This window comes from Megascapheus bottae, chromosome X, assembly GCF_031878675.1.
Source record: "Megascapheus bottae isolate mThoBot1 chromosome X, mThoBot2.hap1, whole genome shotgun sequence".
Lineage (NCBI taxonomy): Eukaryota > Metazoa > Chordata > Mammalia > Rodentia > Geomyidae > Megascapheus > Megascapheus bottae.
The window spans coordinates 48,299,142-48,316,785 of record NC_143547.1 but is presented as its reverse complement, the minus strand read 5'-3'; the positions used below and the strand labels follow the sequence as shown (position 1 = coordinate 48,316,785).

The window sequence follows — 17,644 nt, the reverse complement described above, 5'->3', positions numbered from 1 at the left end:
ATGCTGTTCTCAGACAAGGGGCCTATATGCCCATACTCAGTCTATAACCAAGCTTCCTTGTGCATTTGACCTACTAAATGCCTAGCTTTTTGTTACCAGATTCTTTTTTGGGGTAGGGGGAGAAGTTCTGGCTTGAGCTCAGGGCCTGAGCACTGTCCTTGGGCTTTCTCCAGGCTACAGCTCTACAGCACCACTTCTGCCTTTTTCTCTGTATGTGGTACCAAGCAATCCAACCCAGATCTTCATAGTTTCTAGGCAAGCATTCTATCAATAGGCCAAACTCCAGGGCCCCATGTCAAGATTCTTGCTTCCACGTTTCATTTTTGAGAGTGTATTGGAGCCTGTGAAAAGCTGTGAGGATCCACTGCTCTAAGCAATCATTAACTTTGGCATACAAACATAACCTGTTGCATAACAGCTGTTCAATAAACCTGGGCTAACTAACGGAAGGTTGTTGGTGTTGGGCAGATAGATTCCTCTTCGGTAGCAGCATCAGAACATTGATTGACCTCATCTGCTTACCCCAGTATAGTATGTAAACGCTACATGCCAGATTTCTTCTATCACTTTAATTGCCATAAAACAAACATACAGCAGTTACTTCTACAAGGTAGAGAAAACAGATGCTTAGAAATGTGAAGTCCATTGTTCAAGGTCAACTAGTAAGTAAATCTTGTTCTGAAATCCATGTGTGGGTTCTGGTAGAGTATATGCTTAGAGTATATGCCTGTACATTATGGAAACATCATAGAAAGTTGAACTTAGCAGAGAACCTTCATGTTTTTAGCTTGATTCCAGGAAAACCAAGCTGATACTTAAGGTCATTTTCCAACTAGGCAATAAGTGACCAACTACTTTCATGTCCTCTGGCTTGAAAGGACTTTTGATTTTCTGCCTCTTTCTTTCCCATTTTTCCTAGCTCCCTCAGAAAACATGAAACAGAAAAGGTAGCCTTGGGAAAGACATTTTGGATTAAAAATGTGCCTTCTTCCCCCTACCTCTGCTCTTTTGCTGTAAGGAAGCCAAAGGTGCACAGCATTGACAGCAGATCCCTTCTCAGAGGCCTTTGAGTTGTTTTTTTTTAATTGGTCATGGGGCTTGAACTCTGGACCTGGACGCTGTCCCTGAGCTCTTTAGTTGAAGGCTACCACCCCACTCCTGAGTTAAAGTACCACTTCCGGTTTTCTAGTGGTTAATTGGAATCTCACAGTCTTTAGTGCCTTGGTTGGCTTTGAACAGCAATCCTCAGATCTCAGCCTCCTGAGTAGCTAGGATTACAGGCATGAGCCACTGTGCCTGGCTTGCCTTTGAGTTTTGATGCTTCATGAAGCAGCAGGCCTCAACTGGGGAGTCAACATTAGTGCTTGGCTCAATTCTGAGCATCAATGTCATATTGATCCTGGAAGCTAATCTTCCTTAGATTGATTACCCTTTCATCTGCTTCAGGCAGACTATCCCAGGCTTCTTTTCTAATTCTGAACTATACGAAGAGTGATCACTTGTCCTTTTAGGGTAACTCTTAGAAGAAGTTATGCGGCTGGGAGTTTGGCCTAGTGGTTAAAGTGCTTGCCTAGCATGCATGAAGACCCGGGTTCGATTCCTCGGTACCACATACATAGAAAAAAGCCAGAAGTGGTGCTGAGGCTCAAGTGGTAGAGCTCTAGCCTTGAGAAAGTCCAAGGACAGTGCTCAGGCCCTGAGCTCAAGCCCAGGACTGGCAAAAAAATAAAAAAATAAAAAAAAATAAAAAAAGAAGTTATGCAAACTGGCTACCTCCTTAGCTCAAAAGTGTCCTCAACTGGGCACTGGTGGCTCATGTTTGTAATCCTAGCTACTCAGAGGCTGAGATCTGAGAATTGTAATTTGAAGGTAGCTCAGATACAAAAGTCTATGAGACTCTTATTCCCAATGAATCACCAAAAAGTTAGCCTTAAGTGTTAGCCTTAAGTGAAAAAAAAAAGCTCAGGGACAGTGCCCAAGCCCTGAGCCCAAGCCCTGGGACTGACGAAAAAGTGTTCTCGAAGGCCAAAGCAGGGCTCAGTCTAGTCACATTCTAAGGGCAGGAAGGGGCTCATTATTTTGACATTTGTTATGTGTCATTTTAGCCCTATAAAGGCACTGATGGTTCCCAAAAATGGAGCTTGGAAAATTGGCCCTTTGACTCAGATGCTCTTTTCCTGGTGGTTGCACAGATCATTGGAACAGCACATGTTTCCATAGATGATGTGGAGATTTGCTGACCTCCTAGGAAGCAGCTTGTGAGCTCTGGGCTCCATTGGCCAGCACAGGCCTAACTGCATGCTCACTCTTGGTCTCTTGGGCTCAGGTTTCCTTTTCCCAACCTCAAGGGACTTTGTTTCAAGTCAGCACATAGAAGCTGCAAGGCAGATGCTAAAATGTCACAGATCAGACAGGAGAATGAAGAGGACATGAGGACATGGGCCTTTTCTCTACTTTACCATGAACTACCCCCCCCACACACACACGCAGTGGAAATCAGTCCTTTACTAGATAAATGACCGACAAGCATTTTCTTCTAGTCTATGGCTTCTGTTTTAAGTCTCTTAAGTATGATTTTTCATAGCTGGGCACTGGTGGCTCGACGGTAATCCTAGCTATTCAGGAGGCTGAGTTCTGAAGATCACAGTTTGAAGCCAGCTCTCCCAGGAAAGCCCATTTCTTATTAACCACCAAAAAGCCACAAAGTGGATTTGTAACTCAAATGGTAGACCACTGCCCATAGCAAAAAAGCTCAAGGACAGCACCTAGGCTCTGAGTTCAAACCCCAAGACTGTCACAAAAAAGTCTTTCAAGACATTTAAGATTTTATGAAGTCAATTTCAAGTTTCTTTATGCTGCTTGTATGTACTTTAAGTAATATGCTTAACACATGATCGTCATGATTCTTTTCCTGTGTTTTATCATTTTAACTGTTACATTTTAGAATATTATACAAGGTAGAAATTCAACTTTATTTTTTTCAGTGTGGACTATCAAGTTGACCTTTGCATATATTACTGAAAATGATAATTGTTTTCCTATTGAATTGTCTTGGTATTTTTGTCAAAAATAACTAGTGTATGCTCTGATGGCTGCTAGCCACTCAAGACCCAGAGGGTCATGGTTTAAGGCTGGCATAGGCAAACAAAAGTTCACTATTAACTAGCAAACTTAAAGTCTCAGTTAACTAGCAAAAACCCAGATTTGAAGTATGACTTAAGTGATACAGAGAACCCACAGTGATCAAGAAAGCTGAGTGAAAATTTTATGGGCCCATTTCTGGACATTCTATTCTGTTTCATTGATCTAAATGTCTATATTTACACCCATAAATAATGTTGCCTTGATTACTGAAACATTATATCTAGAAATCAGGTGTAAGTCTTCAAACTTTATTTCCAAAACTATTTTTCTTTTTTTCCCTTGCTAATAACAGTTAAATCAATTGTGATAAACCATATAGAAGACATTATAATGTATTTTACAGTGAAATTATCATTGGGCTTAAACTCTGAACCTGGGCACTATCTCTCACCTCTTCAGCTCAAGGCTAGTGCTCTACCACTTTGAGCCACAGTGCCACTTCTGGTTTTCCGGTGATAAATTAGAGATAAGAGGCTTACAGACTTTGTGCCCGGGCTGGCTTTGAACTGTGATCCTCAGGTCTTAGCCTGCTGAGTAGCTAGGATTACAAGCATGAGCCACAGGTGCTCAGCTGTTTCCTTACTTTCTGTCTGTTTCTGCCTCCTTTCCCATAGTCTCTACTGAATGAAAGTCTGACAATTTCAAGTCCGTGTATGCTAGGGCAGCCTCCTCAAAGGAAAACTGCAGGAACTAATCATAGGTGGGCTATGATTAAATAATTATTTGTAATCTATGCTACTAGAGTAGATAACTGACACTAGGAAATCAGTGGTTGTCAATCGGTGAGCCACAGGCCATTAATTAGAACCCTGCAGGACCAAGACAAAGAATGACTAAATGAGAATCTCTCTGGGGCTCGGTATGTTTATCTTTAAATGCAGAAATCCAGGACCGGGGGTTTAGCCTAGTGATAGAGTGCTTGCCTAGCGTGCACAAATGCCCAAGTTCGATTCCTCGGTACCACATACATAGAAAAGCTGGAAGTGGTGCTGTGGCTTAAGTGGCAGAGTGCTAGCCTTGAGAAAGTCCAAGGACAGTGCGCAGGCCCTGAAGTCCAGGACTGGCAAAAAAATGAGTAGGCACAGAATACCTAGATTTTCTTTAATTCTAATTTGAAATTAAGCAATGATAGCAACGAGAAGGTGACCAAGTGACCAAATAAAGGAAGTAACAAGTTAACTTGTATTTGCTGTGGCTATTGGCATAAGAATTTCTGAAACTCAAATGTAGGCAGCCCTTCCAAATTATTATACATTGAAACAAAATGCAGAAAAAATAATTTGTTCAGATTCTGACTGCTTGGAAAAGAATGATTTCCAGTATTATTGTACCACATCAGACAAAAATAAACAATACGTTCTAAGAAAGAAAGGGGAAAATAAACCCACTGGGAGGATTAAATGCCAGGACACATATGAAAGTATTTTAAAATAAAGGCAGATTATAAATCTGTAGACATAGTGGATGGATGGTGAGTAAATTGTTTAGAAGAAACTGAGAATGGAAAGAACGAACTTTTCAATATGTTTGTTAGAAAATGGGGAAAGAAAAAAGAAAAGGCCAGGTGCTGATGGCTTATATTTGTAATCTTAGCTAACTACTCAGGAGGCTGAGATCTGAGAATCACAGATCAAAGCCAGCCTGGGCAGGAAAGTCTATGAGACTCTTATCTCCAATTCCAAAAAATTATCAGAAGTGGAGCAGTGGCTCATGTGGTAGAATGCTAGCCTTAAGCAAAAGGAGCTCAGGGACAGTGCCTAGGCCCTGAGTTCAAGCCCCAGGACTGGAGAAAGCAAGCAAGCAAGCAAGCAAGAAGGAAAGTAAGAAAGAAAGAGAAAAATAGAGGAAGAAGGAAAGAAAGAAAGAAAGGAAGGAAAGAAGGAAGGAAGGAAGGAAGGAAGGAAGGAAGGAAGGAAGGAAGGAGAAAAAAAGGCTGGTTCAATAGTATAGTACTTGTCTACCATGTACTAGGCCAAAAGAAGAAAGGAAGGGAGGGAGGGAGGGATGGAGGGAAGTGGGAGAAGGTAGGACAATTTGGAATAACCTTCCCTAAGTTTTTCATCTATTTCCCCCATTTCATATATTTGTACATTCCCTGTGTTTTATGCATTCGCTGGATAGACAGCTACCTGGCACTTAAATCTGGACCTGCACAGGGGTAGGGAAATAAGAAAGGAAGTTCACTGGGAGGTCACTTTCCTGATCAACCATAGATTCCAAGTCAGTGCTCTGCAGCTCATCCCCCAAGAAAATTCACAAAGTTGCCTTTCTCTCCTCTGAGCTTTCCAGCTGACCCAGAAATGCCCTCCCTGTCTCCTTTTTTTCATATATTTTTATTGTAATTAATAGAAGGGTTACATGATATTTGCCAGATAGAAGGTACATTAATTCACATACATTGATACCCTTTCACATGTCTTGGTCCCCATTTCCCTCCTCCCCACCCCCACCTGTCTCCTTTTAAATGTGTTCCACCACTCCTTTCACCATTAATGAGTGCTAGCCACTTAACTACCCATGCCAATATTCAGTCATCACAGTGCTAAGCTGACTGCCACCTACCCCACTTTCCTCTGCCTTGCTTGTACCGTTACAACTTCCCTCACCCCAGCTAGATCTAGAATCTTCACCAGGTTCTAGGGACACTGGAGAGGAATAGGTAGAACACAGTATTTTCCAGCAACCTAGACTTGGATTCGTTGTGCATTCTTTCCACTCACCATTGGGTAGAGTGGTTGGCTAGCTCAGCCTTTGAATGAGGTCCTTTGATTTTATTTGCTGTGCTGTTATTCTGTGATGCCCTTTGTCAAGAAGCACCTGATGCCCTTGAAGAGAGCCATCTCACGCCATGGCACCCCTTTCCTGCTTTCTATCTGCTTCTTACTCAGCGTTGGCCCTTCTTTGGCTTTGCTCCATTCCTCTTTCATTTAAGCTCTTGTTAGTTTTCCACAATAGAAGGAATTTGTGAAAGCCTGTGATTGATTTGAAGAGTTTGACTCTTGGAGTTCCCTCCTCTCGCCTTTTAACTCAGAGGGAGAGCTTGGAGTGCTTGATTTTTTGGCAACAAAGGAGTTTGGTCTCACATTTGAGGTCTTTTCTGAGTGGTCTCCCTGTACTTCAAAGATATTTGCCTGAGTGCCTGGATGAGGATCCAGGACATTAATTGGATACTTGAGTGAAAAAAATCACTTTGAGGATGAGGAAAGTTGAAGGCTAGTGGGTCTAATATGGAGCTGAAAAGGCTAGGGTTATGACCTCAGGCTGCCCAGGCCCAACAGAAGCCCTGTTGGTAATGGCCCTGAGAAGAGGAAAGAAAGGGGATGCTTGTTGAATACCGATATTATGCTCACTTCAAGTATGAATGTTGGGGGCTAATTCTCACTCACCTGGAGGGAGTGATTGAGGGTTAAAGAACTCTGGGAACAACTGGATGAACAGAGTCAATGGTAAGTTTGTAGACAGTTCATCCTTCAAGTCCAGAACTCTGTTGAACAGCACATTTGCTTCTTTCAGGAAATAGGCACTGACTTAGCAATATAGGAGTGGATTGAAAATAGTATTTCTGCCTGGTAGGAAGTTTGTGGAACTCTGCCTCTGATTTTTCCAATTCTGTTTAGAAAGATATGTGTTCTATGCAAATCTTTACCCCACCTTAACTCGCCCACAATCTCACAATCTGAGCTGCTTCATCAAAATCTCTTTGTCAAGGGTAATTATGGAGAACAATAAAAAAAAACTCCCTAGCTTTGACTAAAATAGTTCTAGAAAATTATTGCCGCTCCTTGCATTTTTCTTTTCTTTCTTTTCTTTTGCCAGTCCTGGGCTTGAGCTCAGGGCCTAAGCACTGTCCTTGAACTTTCTCAAGGCTAGCACTCTGCCACTGGAGCCACAGCACCAATTCCGGCTTTTCTATGTATATGGTACCGAGGAAAGGTATCGAACCTGGGCCTTTGTGCATGCTAGGCAAGCACTCTACCACTAGGCCAAACTCCCAGCCCCTCCTCCTTGTATTTTTCAAAGAAAAGAAACTAAGTGCAGTAGAGGGAGACCAATATTGTTCATTTTATCATCAATATGGTTATAACTATCATGAACATTGTCATTAGGGCTACTGCTTCTTCTTTTTCCCAGATCGTTCTCCTCTTACTACATTTCTTCTAATAACCTAACCCATTAGCAATCCTTTCAGTACTTCATCTTATACCATGCTTTACTTGTTCATGTATCAGGCTACATTTCTTTCTTTTAATATTTTCTTCCACTCCAAATGTCTGATTTCTCTGTAAAATGTTTTCCCCAGTCCTGGGGCTTAACCTCAGGTTCTAGACACTGTTCCTTAGGTTCTTTTGCTCAAGGTTTGCACTCTACCACTTAAGCCACAGATCCGCTTCCTCTCTGGAAATGGTTAAGAACTCTACTAGGTTTCCCAACCTACAAAGTATCTGAAGAAACATAATAGAGCTCTTAAAACATGCCTTTCCCCAGCAATAACAAGGAACCCTTCCTTCCCCAGGTGCTGATGGAGATGAGCAGGGAATATGGACTTTCACTCCCATTTGGCAGTAATGAGATGGGGCCTTGTTGCCAAGTTGTCAGAGGAAGTCAGCTAATAAGATACAGAGTCTTATAATGTCCCCAAATGTTCAGGGTACAATAGAAAATAATTTGTCATGCCAAGAAGCAGGAAAAATTGACTTAAATTAATTTTTTAAAAGAAGATAAGCAGCTAGCAGGGCACTGGTGGTTCATGCCTATAATGCTAGCCACTCAAGAGGCTGAGATCTGAGGATTATGGCTCAAAATCAGCCTGGGCAGGAAAGTCCATGAGACTCATATCTAATTAACCATTAAAATTTTGGGAAGTGGAACTGTTGCTCATATGGTAGAGTGCTAGTCTTTTTTTTTTTAAAAAAACAAAACAACCTTTAGGGGCAGTGCCCAGGCTCTGAGTTCAAGCCCCATGATTGACCAGATAAGAAAGAAAGAAAAAGAAAGAAAGAAAGAAAGAAAGAAAGAAAGAAAGAAAGAAAGAAAGAAAGAAAAGAAAGGCAACTGACACTAACATTAAGATAACACAGAACTTAGAATTATTTAAGAAGGATTTTGTTATGTGCCAGTACTCAGGGCCTGAGCACTCACCCATAACTTTTCTATTCAAGGCATCCTAGTTATTTAGGGGGCTGAAATCTGGAAGATTGAGGTGTGAAGCCAGCATGAAAAGTCTGAAAGATTACCTCTCCCTTTAATCATCAAATTACTTGGTTTGGGGGTATGGCTCAAGTGGTACAGTGTCAGCTGTGAGCAATCAAGCCAAGCAAGAGAGTGAGGATCTGAGTTCAAGTCCTGATACTGGCACCAAAAAATAGTACAACTTCCTGTTTTCCTGACTCCTCCCCTGCAAATTGAAGCCAGGGCCTCACACATGCCTAACACATATCTTGCCACTAAACTATTTTGCTAGTCCCTGCCCCTTTTCAAACTATTATCAGTTTTATAGATACAACTTGCATATGGCAATACTTCCACTTTTTTGCCAGTCCTGGGCCTTGAACTCAGGACCTGGGCACTGTCCTTGGCTAGTGCTCTACCACTTGAGCCACAGCACCACTTCCGGCTTTTTTCTATGCATGTGGGTTGGAGGAATTGAACCTAGGTCTTTGTGCATGCTAGGCAAGCACTCTACCACTAGGCCAAACTTCCAGCCCTAATATTTCCACTTTTTAACTATTTTTTTTTTACCAGTCCTGGGCTTGAGCTCAGGGCCTGAGCACTGTCCTTGGACTTTCTCAAGGCTAGAGCTCTACCACTTGAATCTCAGCACCAGTTCCAGCTTTTTTTCTTTGTATGTGGTACCAAGGAATCGAACCGGGGTCTTCATGCATGCGAGGCAAGCATTCTACCACTAGGCCAAACTCCCGGCCCCTAATATTTCCACTTTTATCTGCACACTTCTATGAATTTTTTGGAACTTGGAATCACACCCACATCTTCACATATGCTAAACTCACACTCTACCACTAAAGCACATATCCAAACGGATTACTACCATTGTAGTTAACATAAATAACATTTCCATCACCAGGAAAGATGACCTTTTGCACACTCAGTATTCAATCTTTTCACCCCCTCTCTGTCCCTGGTATCCACTGATGTTTTTTCTGTCCCCATAGTTTTGTCTTGTCCAGATTTTCCTATAAATGGAATTATTTGCCTTTCTTTTGAGAATTGTGCAAGTGACTGCTTGTATCAATAGTTCATTCCTCTGTGTTGCTGAGTGAGTTTCACTGTATATTTGGGTTACTGCCAGTTTGGAGCCATTATGAAAAAAGCTGCTAGGTACAGGTTTTTGTTTGAATATAGGTTTTGTTTATCTTGAGTAAATACCTAGGGGTGGGATTTCAGTGGGACAAGGTGGATTTTCAAGAATTTGCCAAACATTTTTTCAAGTAAGTATACCATTTTTCTTTCCTGTCAGCAGTATATTAGACTTCTAGTTCTTCTACATCCTCCCTCTATTGAACTCAGGGCCTGAGCACTGTCCTTGGTCTTTCCTCAAGGCCAGTGCTCTACCATTTGACCCACAACACAACTTCTGCCTTTTCTATGTATGTGGTATTGAGGAATCAAAACCAGGTCTTTGTGCATGATCTCTACCACTAGGCCAAACTCCTGGCTATTATTTTAAAAAAAACCTTTTTAGTGCACAGGTTGGTTTTGTTTTTTTGAGACAGGGTCTTATGAGGCCCTGGCTGGCCTTGAACTCATGGTCCTCCTGTCTCAAGCCTCCCCAAGGGTTGGGATTAGAGATGTGTACCACCATGACCAGCTTTTATGGTGGTTTTAATCTGCGTTTTCCAATTGATCAATGATGTAGAACATTGTTTCAAGTGCTAAATTAATATTCACAGCAAGTGTTTCTATGCACATGTGATGTATGTTCAAGATTTTTTTTAAATTTTAAGCTAGATTGTTTGTACTCTTCTTATTGAGTTGTGAGAATCAATTTATACTCATATGCTGGATACCAGTCTTCTGTCAGATATCTACATTTCAATTAATTTTCATACTCTATGGCCTAGCTTTTCATTTTTAATATATTTGCGTGTGTGTTCCTGTCCTACAGCTTGACTTCAGGGCCTGGGTACTGTCCCTGAGCTTTTTGTGCTCAAGGCTTAAGCCACAGCTCTACTTCTGACTCATTTTGGTGGTTAATTAGAGATGAGTCTCATAGACTTTCCTGCGTAGGTAGGCTTCAAGCCATGATCCTCAAACCTCAGTCTCTTGAGCAGCTAGGATTATAGGTGTAGACCATTGGCTCTAGGCTTCATTTTCAACATAGAGGATATATATATATATATATATATATATATATATATATATATATCAGTCATGGGGCTTGAATTCTTCTTATCAAGAATAGTGCTCTACCATTTCAGCTCCACTTCCCGTTTTCTGGTGGTTATATGATGATAAGAATCTCACAGACTTTAATGCCTGGGCTGGCTTTGAACCTCAATCCTCAGATCTCAGCCTCCTAAGTAGCTAGGTCTATAGGCATGAGCCATCAGCACCTGGCTGATTCAATATTTTTTTTAAAGACCAGAAAATTTAAATTTGGCTAAGTTTAATGCATCAAAATTTTCTGTATAGGTCATACTTTATATGATTATCAATACGATCTTGCCTAAAGTCAGTGAGATTTTTCTCCTCTGGCTTCTATGAATTTTACAGCTTTAAGCTTTACACATTTGAGTCTGTCATCCATTTTGTGTTTGTGTGTGTGTGCCACATGCCTGCACACATGCTGGTACTAGGGCTTGAACTCAAGGGCTTTTTGCTCTTTCTAAGCTGGCATTCTACCACTTAAGCCACACTTCCAGTCTAGCATTTTGTGGGTTAATTGCAGATTCACCTCCTGGATTTTTCTGCCTAGGCTGGCTTTGAACTGCAGTCCTCTAGGTTCCTACCTCCTTAGCCAGAATAACAAGTGTGACATCAGTACCTGGCTTGTATTTAATTTTATTTTATTGTCAGGGTGATGTATAGAGGAGTTACAGTTACATTCATAAGGTAGTGAGTACATTACTTCTTGAACATTGTTACCCCTCCCATGTTTTTCTCCCACTTTCCCTCCCCCCCCTCCGAAGTTGTAAAGTTCTTTTCCAACATATGGTCATATGAGTATTGCTGTTACACTGGTTCATTCTTTGTCGTTACATTGATTTTTTGCCAGTCCCGGGACTTGAACTCAGGGCCTTGGCACTGTACTTTTTCAAAGCTATTGCTCTACCACTTGAGCCACAGTGCCACTCCTGGCTTTTTCTGTATATGTGTTACCAAGGAATTGAACACAGGGCTTCGAGCATGGTAAGCATACACTCTACCACTAGGCCAAACTCCTGACCTTGCTTTGATTTTTTTTTGCCAGTTCTGGGGACTGAACTAGTGCCTGAGCACTGTCCTTGGGCTTTCTCAAAGCTAGCACTCTACCACTTGAACTATAGCACCATTTCCAGCTTTTTCTATGTATGTGGTACTGAGGAATCGAACCTGGGTCATCATGCATGCTATGTAAGCACTCTACCACTAGGTCAAACTCCCGGTCCCTTGCTTTGATTTTTATATGTAATGTACCTACTAGTGTTTCCAAAGCACTCCTACTTATATGATTACATCTGATTATCATTTTTTTAAAAACTGTGAAGGCTGGGCAAGGAATGTAGCCCATTGGTAGAGTGCTTCCCTTATGTTCAATTCCCAACCAGGCAGAAAAAAGGAACAGACTTTGAGGAAGGCACCAATTACATGGATGAGAAAACCATTGGGAAAAGTGTTATGATTCCTCAAAGTCCCACAGCAGATAAGAGGTGAAGTTAGAACCCAGGTATCTGTTTGTCCAGGGACAATAGTGCAAGAGACAGGTAGTTAGGGCTCAGCAAAGTGGAGATTTGCAGTGGGAATCTGAGCATGCTATTTGGCAGTAAAATATCAGACACTGGTGGTAGACTAAGTTCTTAGGGCACTCAGTTTGCAGTCCTCCGGCCTACTTGGGGCTCTACCATTGAAGGCATTCAAGCTGGCTCAGTGCCCTGCTCAGATGACAATGAATGTTTTCTTGATGGCTATGATGAAGACTTGGCACATGTTCAGAGGAAAACTTTGGAAAATAATTGGAGTTATAAATTAGAGCTAAGAAAAAAGTTTAAAGATATTAAGTTTATTTAGCCTGGAAAAGAGGTTCAAGATGAAACTCAGTATGAGAAAACAACATACACACAAAAACAACAACAACAATTTGTTTTAAAAATGGGTTTTCTTTCTGGGGGCTGAGGAGGTGAAACAGGTTGGAAAAAATCTGAATAAAGGGGAAATTTTCTTCTTTTTGATAAGGCTAGTTACCAATATTCAGCCTTCAAAAACAGAAAAAACCATTATAGAGCTGGTGGCTCACACCTGTAATTTTAATTTCTCAGGAGACTGAGATCTGAGGATTAAGGTTATTTGTGTCAGCTCAGGCAGGCAAATCCAAGAAATGAATTAACCACCAAAAAGCTGCAAGTGGAGCTGTAACTCAAATGGTAGTGTGCCATCCTGGAATAGAAATTTACACCCCTCTCCAAGAATCAGAGGCCAGCAAGCCGACAATGCAGCCAATGTCTCTGCTGAAAAGTCACAGAAAACTGAGGTCCTGGCAGCTTTGCTAAGCATCATGGGTTGTTTGGTTTTTTTTTTTTTGCTAGTAATGGGGCATGAACTCAGGGCCTGGGCATTGTTTTTGGGCTTTCTCAAGGCCTGCACTCTACCACTTGAAGAACAGTGCCACTTCTGGCTTTTTCTGTGTATGTGGTACTGAGGAATTGAACCCAGGGCTTCGTGCATGCTAGGCAAGCACTCTACCCCTAGGCCACACTCCTGGCCCTAAGCATCATGTTAAATGACAATATCTTTGTGCTTCTCTTCTCTGCAGCCTGGGTAGGAGCCCTGGCAATGGGCATGATCTTCTTCTGTTCTCCTATTGTGAGTATATTCACTGACCGTCTGGGCTGTCGCATCACAGCAACTGCTGGGGCTGCTGTTGCTTTCATCGGCCTCCATACCAGCTCCTTCACAAGGTAAGGCTAGGAGTTACTGGCAATTTCCCCAAGGCTGAGGACTGGCTTCTTTCTGAGATCAGCTAGGAACACTATTCTCATTGCAGAATCCCCTGTGGCCATGGCTATGTAGGGCCCTCAAAGATCCTGTTCCCAGAATTCCTCCTGCAGTGGGACTCATGTAAGTCGGGTCTTCAGGACACATTTGTAGGGAATAGTCCTAACAGCTCCAAAATGATGGGAGGAGCCTAAGCCTAGTTCTTGGAGCTGAGTCCAAGCCAAGTTTTGGCCAATGGATGATGGCTAGTGAACAATGAATGAGTATCCTTCCTCTTTCTGTGCCACAGTTTTTTTTAATCAATAAAATGAGAGAATTAAATCAGAAGGATTATTTTTTTGCCAGTCCTGGGGCTTGAACTCAGGGCCTGGGCACTGCTCTTGAGCTTTCTCAAGGCTAGTGCTCTACCACTTGAGCCACAACATCATTTCCAGCTTTGTCTGTGTATGTAGTACCAAGGATTTGAACCCAGGGCTTTGTGTATGTAAGGCAAGCACTCTACTAGTAGGCCACACTCCCGGCCCACCAATAGAAGGTTTTGTCTCTCTAGGTAAGCCCTTCTCTTCCCTGTTAATGTAGCCTATATCTCATGATCTTGTTTTCCCTCCTAGAAGCTGGCTACTTGAGTGAACCCATGTGAACACCTAGCATTTCAGGATTCCGGAAGTAACATACTGTCAGGTGCCAGTGGCTTACATCTACAAGCCTAGCTACTCAGGAGGCTGAGCTCTGAAGATCACACTTCAAAGCCATCCCAGTCAGTCAAGTCCATGTGACTCATCTCCAATTACTCAAAAATGAGCCAGAAATGGAGTTATGGTTCAAGTGGTAGATCACTAGCCTTGAGCACAAAAGCTCAGAAATAATGCCCAGGCTCTGAGTTCAAGTTCCAACACTGGCATCCCCCTCCCTCCCCCCAAAAAGGAACTTTTACTGACAAAAAGGTCAGCTGCCCCACCCCTTTCTGGGGGATCTCTAACTGTGGGTGAGTTAGGAAAAAATACATAGCAGAGAAAGGATGCTAAGCAGCATCCCTCATCAAGGTACAGACCCAGAACCCAGCAGCCTTATTAGGCTAAAGTCAAAGCCTAGTTCCCTTGGCAGAACTTGGTAGTGTTATGTGAAAGGCGCTACCTATTATGCTTTCTTTTCTTCCAGCCAAGCCAAAGCCTATTATAAGGGAGAAGCTAGTAAAGAGCCTCCACCATAGGCTCCTTTAGTAATGAAGAAATCCTAAAAGACATTGTAGACTTTCAGCTAGACCCTTGGCAAGCTATGGTACCTGCTACTTGCAACCGGCCTGGGCTGATAAGGGAGTACGCTGGCCTGGAGACACAGAAGTGGCCACAGTGACATGTGAGGAGGAGAGGCAGAACTCACTTGTCAGAAACTTGCTTTCTGAGTTTGACTCCTCCAGAAAAGAGCCATGACTGTCTAGGACTAAGTTCCCACTCACAGTGGAGAGTAACTGTGTTCTGCCTTGACTGGGCCCTATGGGGGTGAGCCAGCTTTCTCTATGATTTGAACAGTTCTGGCTGCTTCATCTGCCCTCCAGCAGAACTTAGATTTGGCATGCAATCGTTCCTTGGATTCATCCCAGCCAACTGGGACAGAGGAGGAGGAGGAAAAACCATGTCCTGCCTGGAACCTGTTTAATATCCCCTTCCCCAAGACAGCCACTCCAAACCTTCTCAGGACTCCACTGAGGGTCAGCCTCATTTGCTCCCTTCCCACCCCTTCTCAATTAGGCTAGTGCTTGGCTCCTCATGTGGGGGGGAGCTAGGCGGCAGAAGCAGCTACAGTCTCTCAGGGCTTCTTAGCCCAGGACTGTTTCTTGAGGAGGAGCAGAGCGAAGTGTAAACAAATTACCAACATACGGATCTCATTTCCCTTCCCCTCTACATGGATTCAGTCACAGGAGGGAAGGGAGCTCAGATGTGATTTCTTCTGGCACTTTTCTTTACGCACATTGGAGTCAGAGTTCTGATTTCCAGCCCCTGACCCCCTATCCCATTTGCTCTTTCTGTAAGAACATTTTCAGAGCCAAGAAACTTTCTGGATGATTTCATGTCCAGTGGTGGGGAGGGAGGAGGAGGAGGAAAAAAGAGGTTTTGCCTGTGGTTATAGTCATCCTTCCTGTTGTCTTGAAAGCTGTGAGTTCTTTTGGATGATGTGGAGTGGAGAGGAGGACAGGCAGGCTTGATGAGACATTGGCAAGCCCAATTCGGGACCCTCCTTCCTAGGACCCAGCTAGAAAGAGATTCACTACAAAGCGCCCTGAATTGAACCCCAAATTTTGTCTCTGCCCTTCTTGAAGTCTAGCTCTTTTTCCTTAGATAAAAGCCCCAGCCCATGCCAATCCCATACAGTACCCAGAATCAAATGGGAGAAGACCCCCAGAAGACAGGATAGAGGAGGAGGAGCTAGCGTAGCTCCTTTAGAAATTTGAAATGAGGGCCAGGAGTTTGGCCTAGTGGTTGAGTGCTTGCCTAGCATGCACGAAGACCCGGGTTCGATTCCTCGGTACCCCACATACATAGCAAAAAGCCGGAAGTGGTGCTGAGGCTCAAGTGGTAGAACTCTAGCCTTGAGAAAGTCCAAGGACAGTGCTCAGACCCTGAGCTCAAGCCCAGGACTGGCAAAAAAAGAAATTTGAAATGAAAAGCCCTGCTCAGGGCTAGTGACTAGAAGCAGATGGGAAAGCACCAGTGATAATAATTTATCTTGGACTCATGTGGGTGAGTAGCACCTTGTCTCTATCGCATGGGCTTAGTCTTTTAAGGTGCACCCTGAGTTTATATCTGGTGAAGAACTGCCTGACCGAAAAGAATATTGGGTAATTTCATAGTCAGATTAGAACTCTTGCAAAACACATGGAGGCATCAAGATGCAAAAGAAAACTCATTAGATTGTGTCAATATTGCCTAGGGGGTATAAATGGGTAGCCAAGCTGACCTTTCATGGCCTTTCCCCTTCTGACATTTTGCTGACTGTTACAGAGGTTTGTGCCATAGTAGGGCCTCAGAGTTGGATGCCAGAACGTGTTTTATTTAGCCAAGCTACAACTTTTTTAAGGCTCCTCCTCCTCTCAAGTCTCCAGGTGACAGAGAAAATGAATCCGCCTTGTCCAGCAATAATAGCAGAATTTGGGAAATGAAAGGCACTCTTTACACTAGGGGCTCCATGGAGATCACCGAGGGCAATGGCTTAAAGGCCTTGGGATATCTTAACCTTGGGCAAAGTTGGGGATGGGTGACTCTTAAGAGATTGTCAGTCAGGGCCGGGAGCATAGCCTAGTGGTAGAATGCTCACCTAACATGCATGAAGCCCAGGGTTTGATTCCTTGGTACTACATACACAGATGAAGCCGAAAGTGGCACTGTGGCTCAAGTGGCAGAGGGCTAGCCTTGAGAAAGTCCAAGGAAAGTGCCCAGGCCCTGAGTTCAAGCCCCAGGACTGGCAAAAAAAAAGAGATCATTAATCATTTTCTGATATATTAAAAGTCCTGAACATGGAGAAAGATAGTGAAGGGACCCAAGCTTCCACTGTTTTGACTTCTTTTTCTTGACTTTTGTCATTACCTGAGATAAAGCTTTGACTTCTAGCCTATCCTGTCTAGGTGAGCAATCAGGTCAAACTGTGTGTGTGTGTGTGTGTGTGTGTGTGTGTGTGTGTGTGTGTGTGTGTGCGCGCGCGTGCGTGCGTGTGTGTTTTCTTTTTCTTTTTTTTTCTCAAGACTAGCACTCTACCACTTGAGACACAATTCCACTTTGGGCTTTTTGTTGATAAGAGTCTCATGGACTTTCCTGCTCTTTTTGGTTTCAAACCATGATCCATGCATGACAGCCTCCAGAGTAGCTAGGATTTCAAATATGCACAGCTTTCTGGTGAAACTATTCTAATGCACAGGCCTACTCCTTCTGCTCTCTCATCTAGCCACTGCAAAGGCTGACTCTGGCTTTCTTTCCACTGTCCACTTACTATGTATATTCCAATCACAACACAGATCTGGATTCAAGTCCAACCTTTTTTTTTTGCCATTCCTGGGCTTGAGCTCAGGGCCTGAGCACTGTCCTTGGGCTTTCTCAAGTCTAGAGCTCTACCACTGGAACCCCAGCACCATTTCTGGCTTTTTCTACATATGTGATACTGAGGAATCCAATCTGAGTCTTCATGCATGGTAGGCAAGCACTCTACCACTAGGCCAAACTCCCGGCCCCCAAGCCTTTTAGTTTTAATCCCCAATTCTATTTGAAGAATAATTAGCTCTTAGAGTCTTTGCTTCCCCATATGCAAATAGAGTTCAAAAGGCCCCACTCCTTAACTGCTCACAAGGGGAGTGGTAATTGGG

The 17,644-nt window shown here is 43.0% G+C and overlaps 1 protein-coding gene across 1 annotated transcript in view; it reads left to right on the top strand.

The window, feature by feature from the left end:
- Positions 1 to 17,644, top strand: part of Slc16a2 (solute carrier family 16 member 2) — a 107,569-nt gene that overhangs the window by 78,525 nt on the left and 11,400 nt on the right. Inside the window, exon 2 of the mRNA XM_090327063.1 lies at positions 13,112 to 13,256. Within this exon, the coding sequence (XP_090183189.1) occupies positions 13,112 to 13,256 (145 nt within the window). The remainder of the gene's footprint in view (positions 1 to 13,111; positions 13,257 to 17,644) is intronic.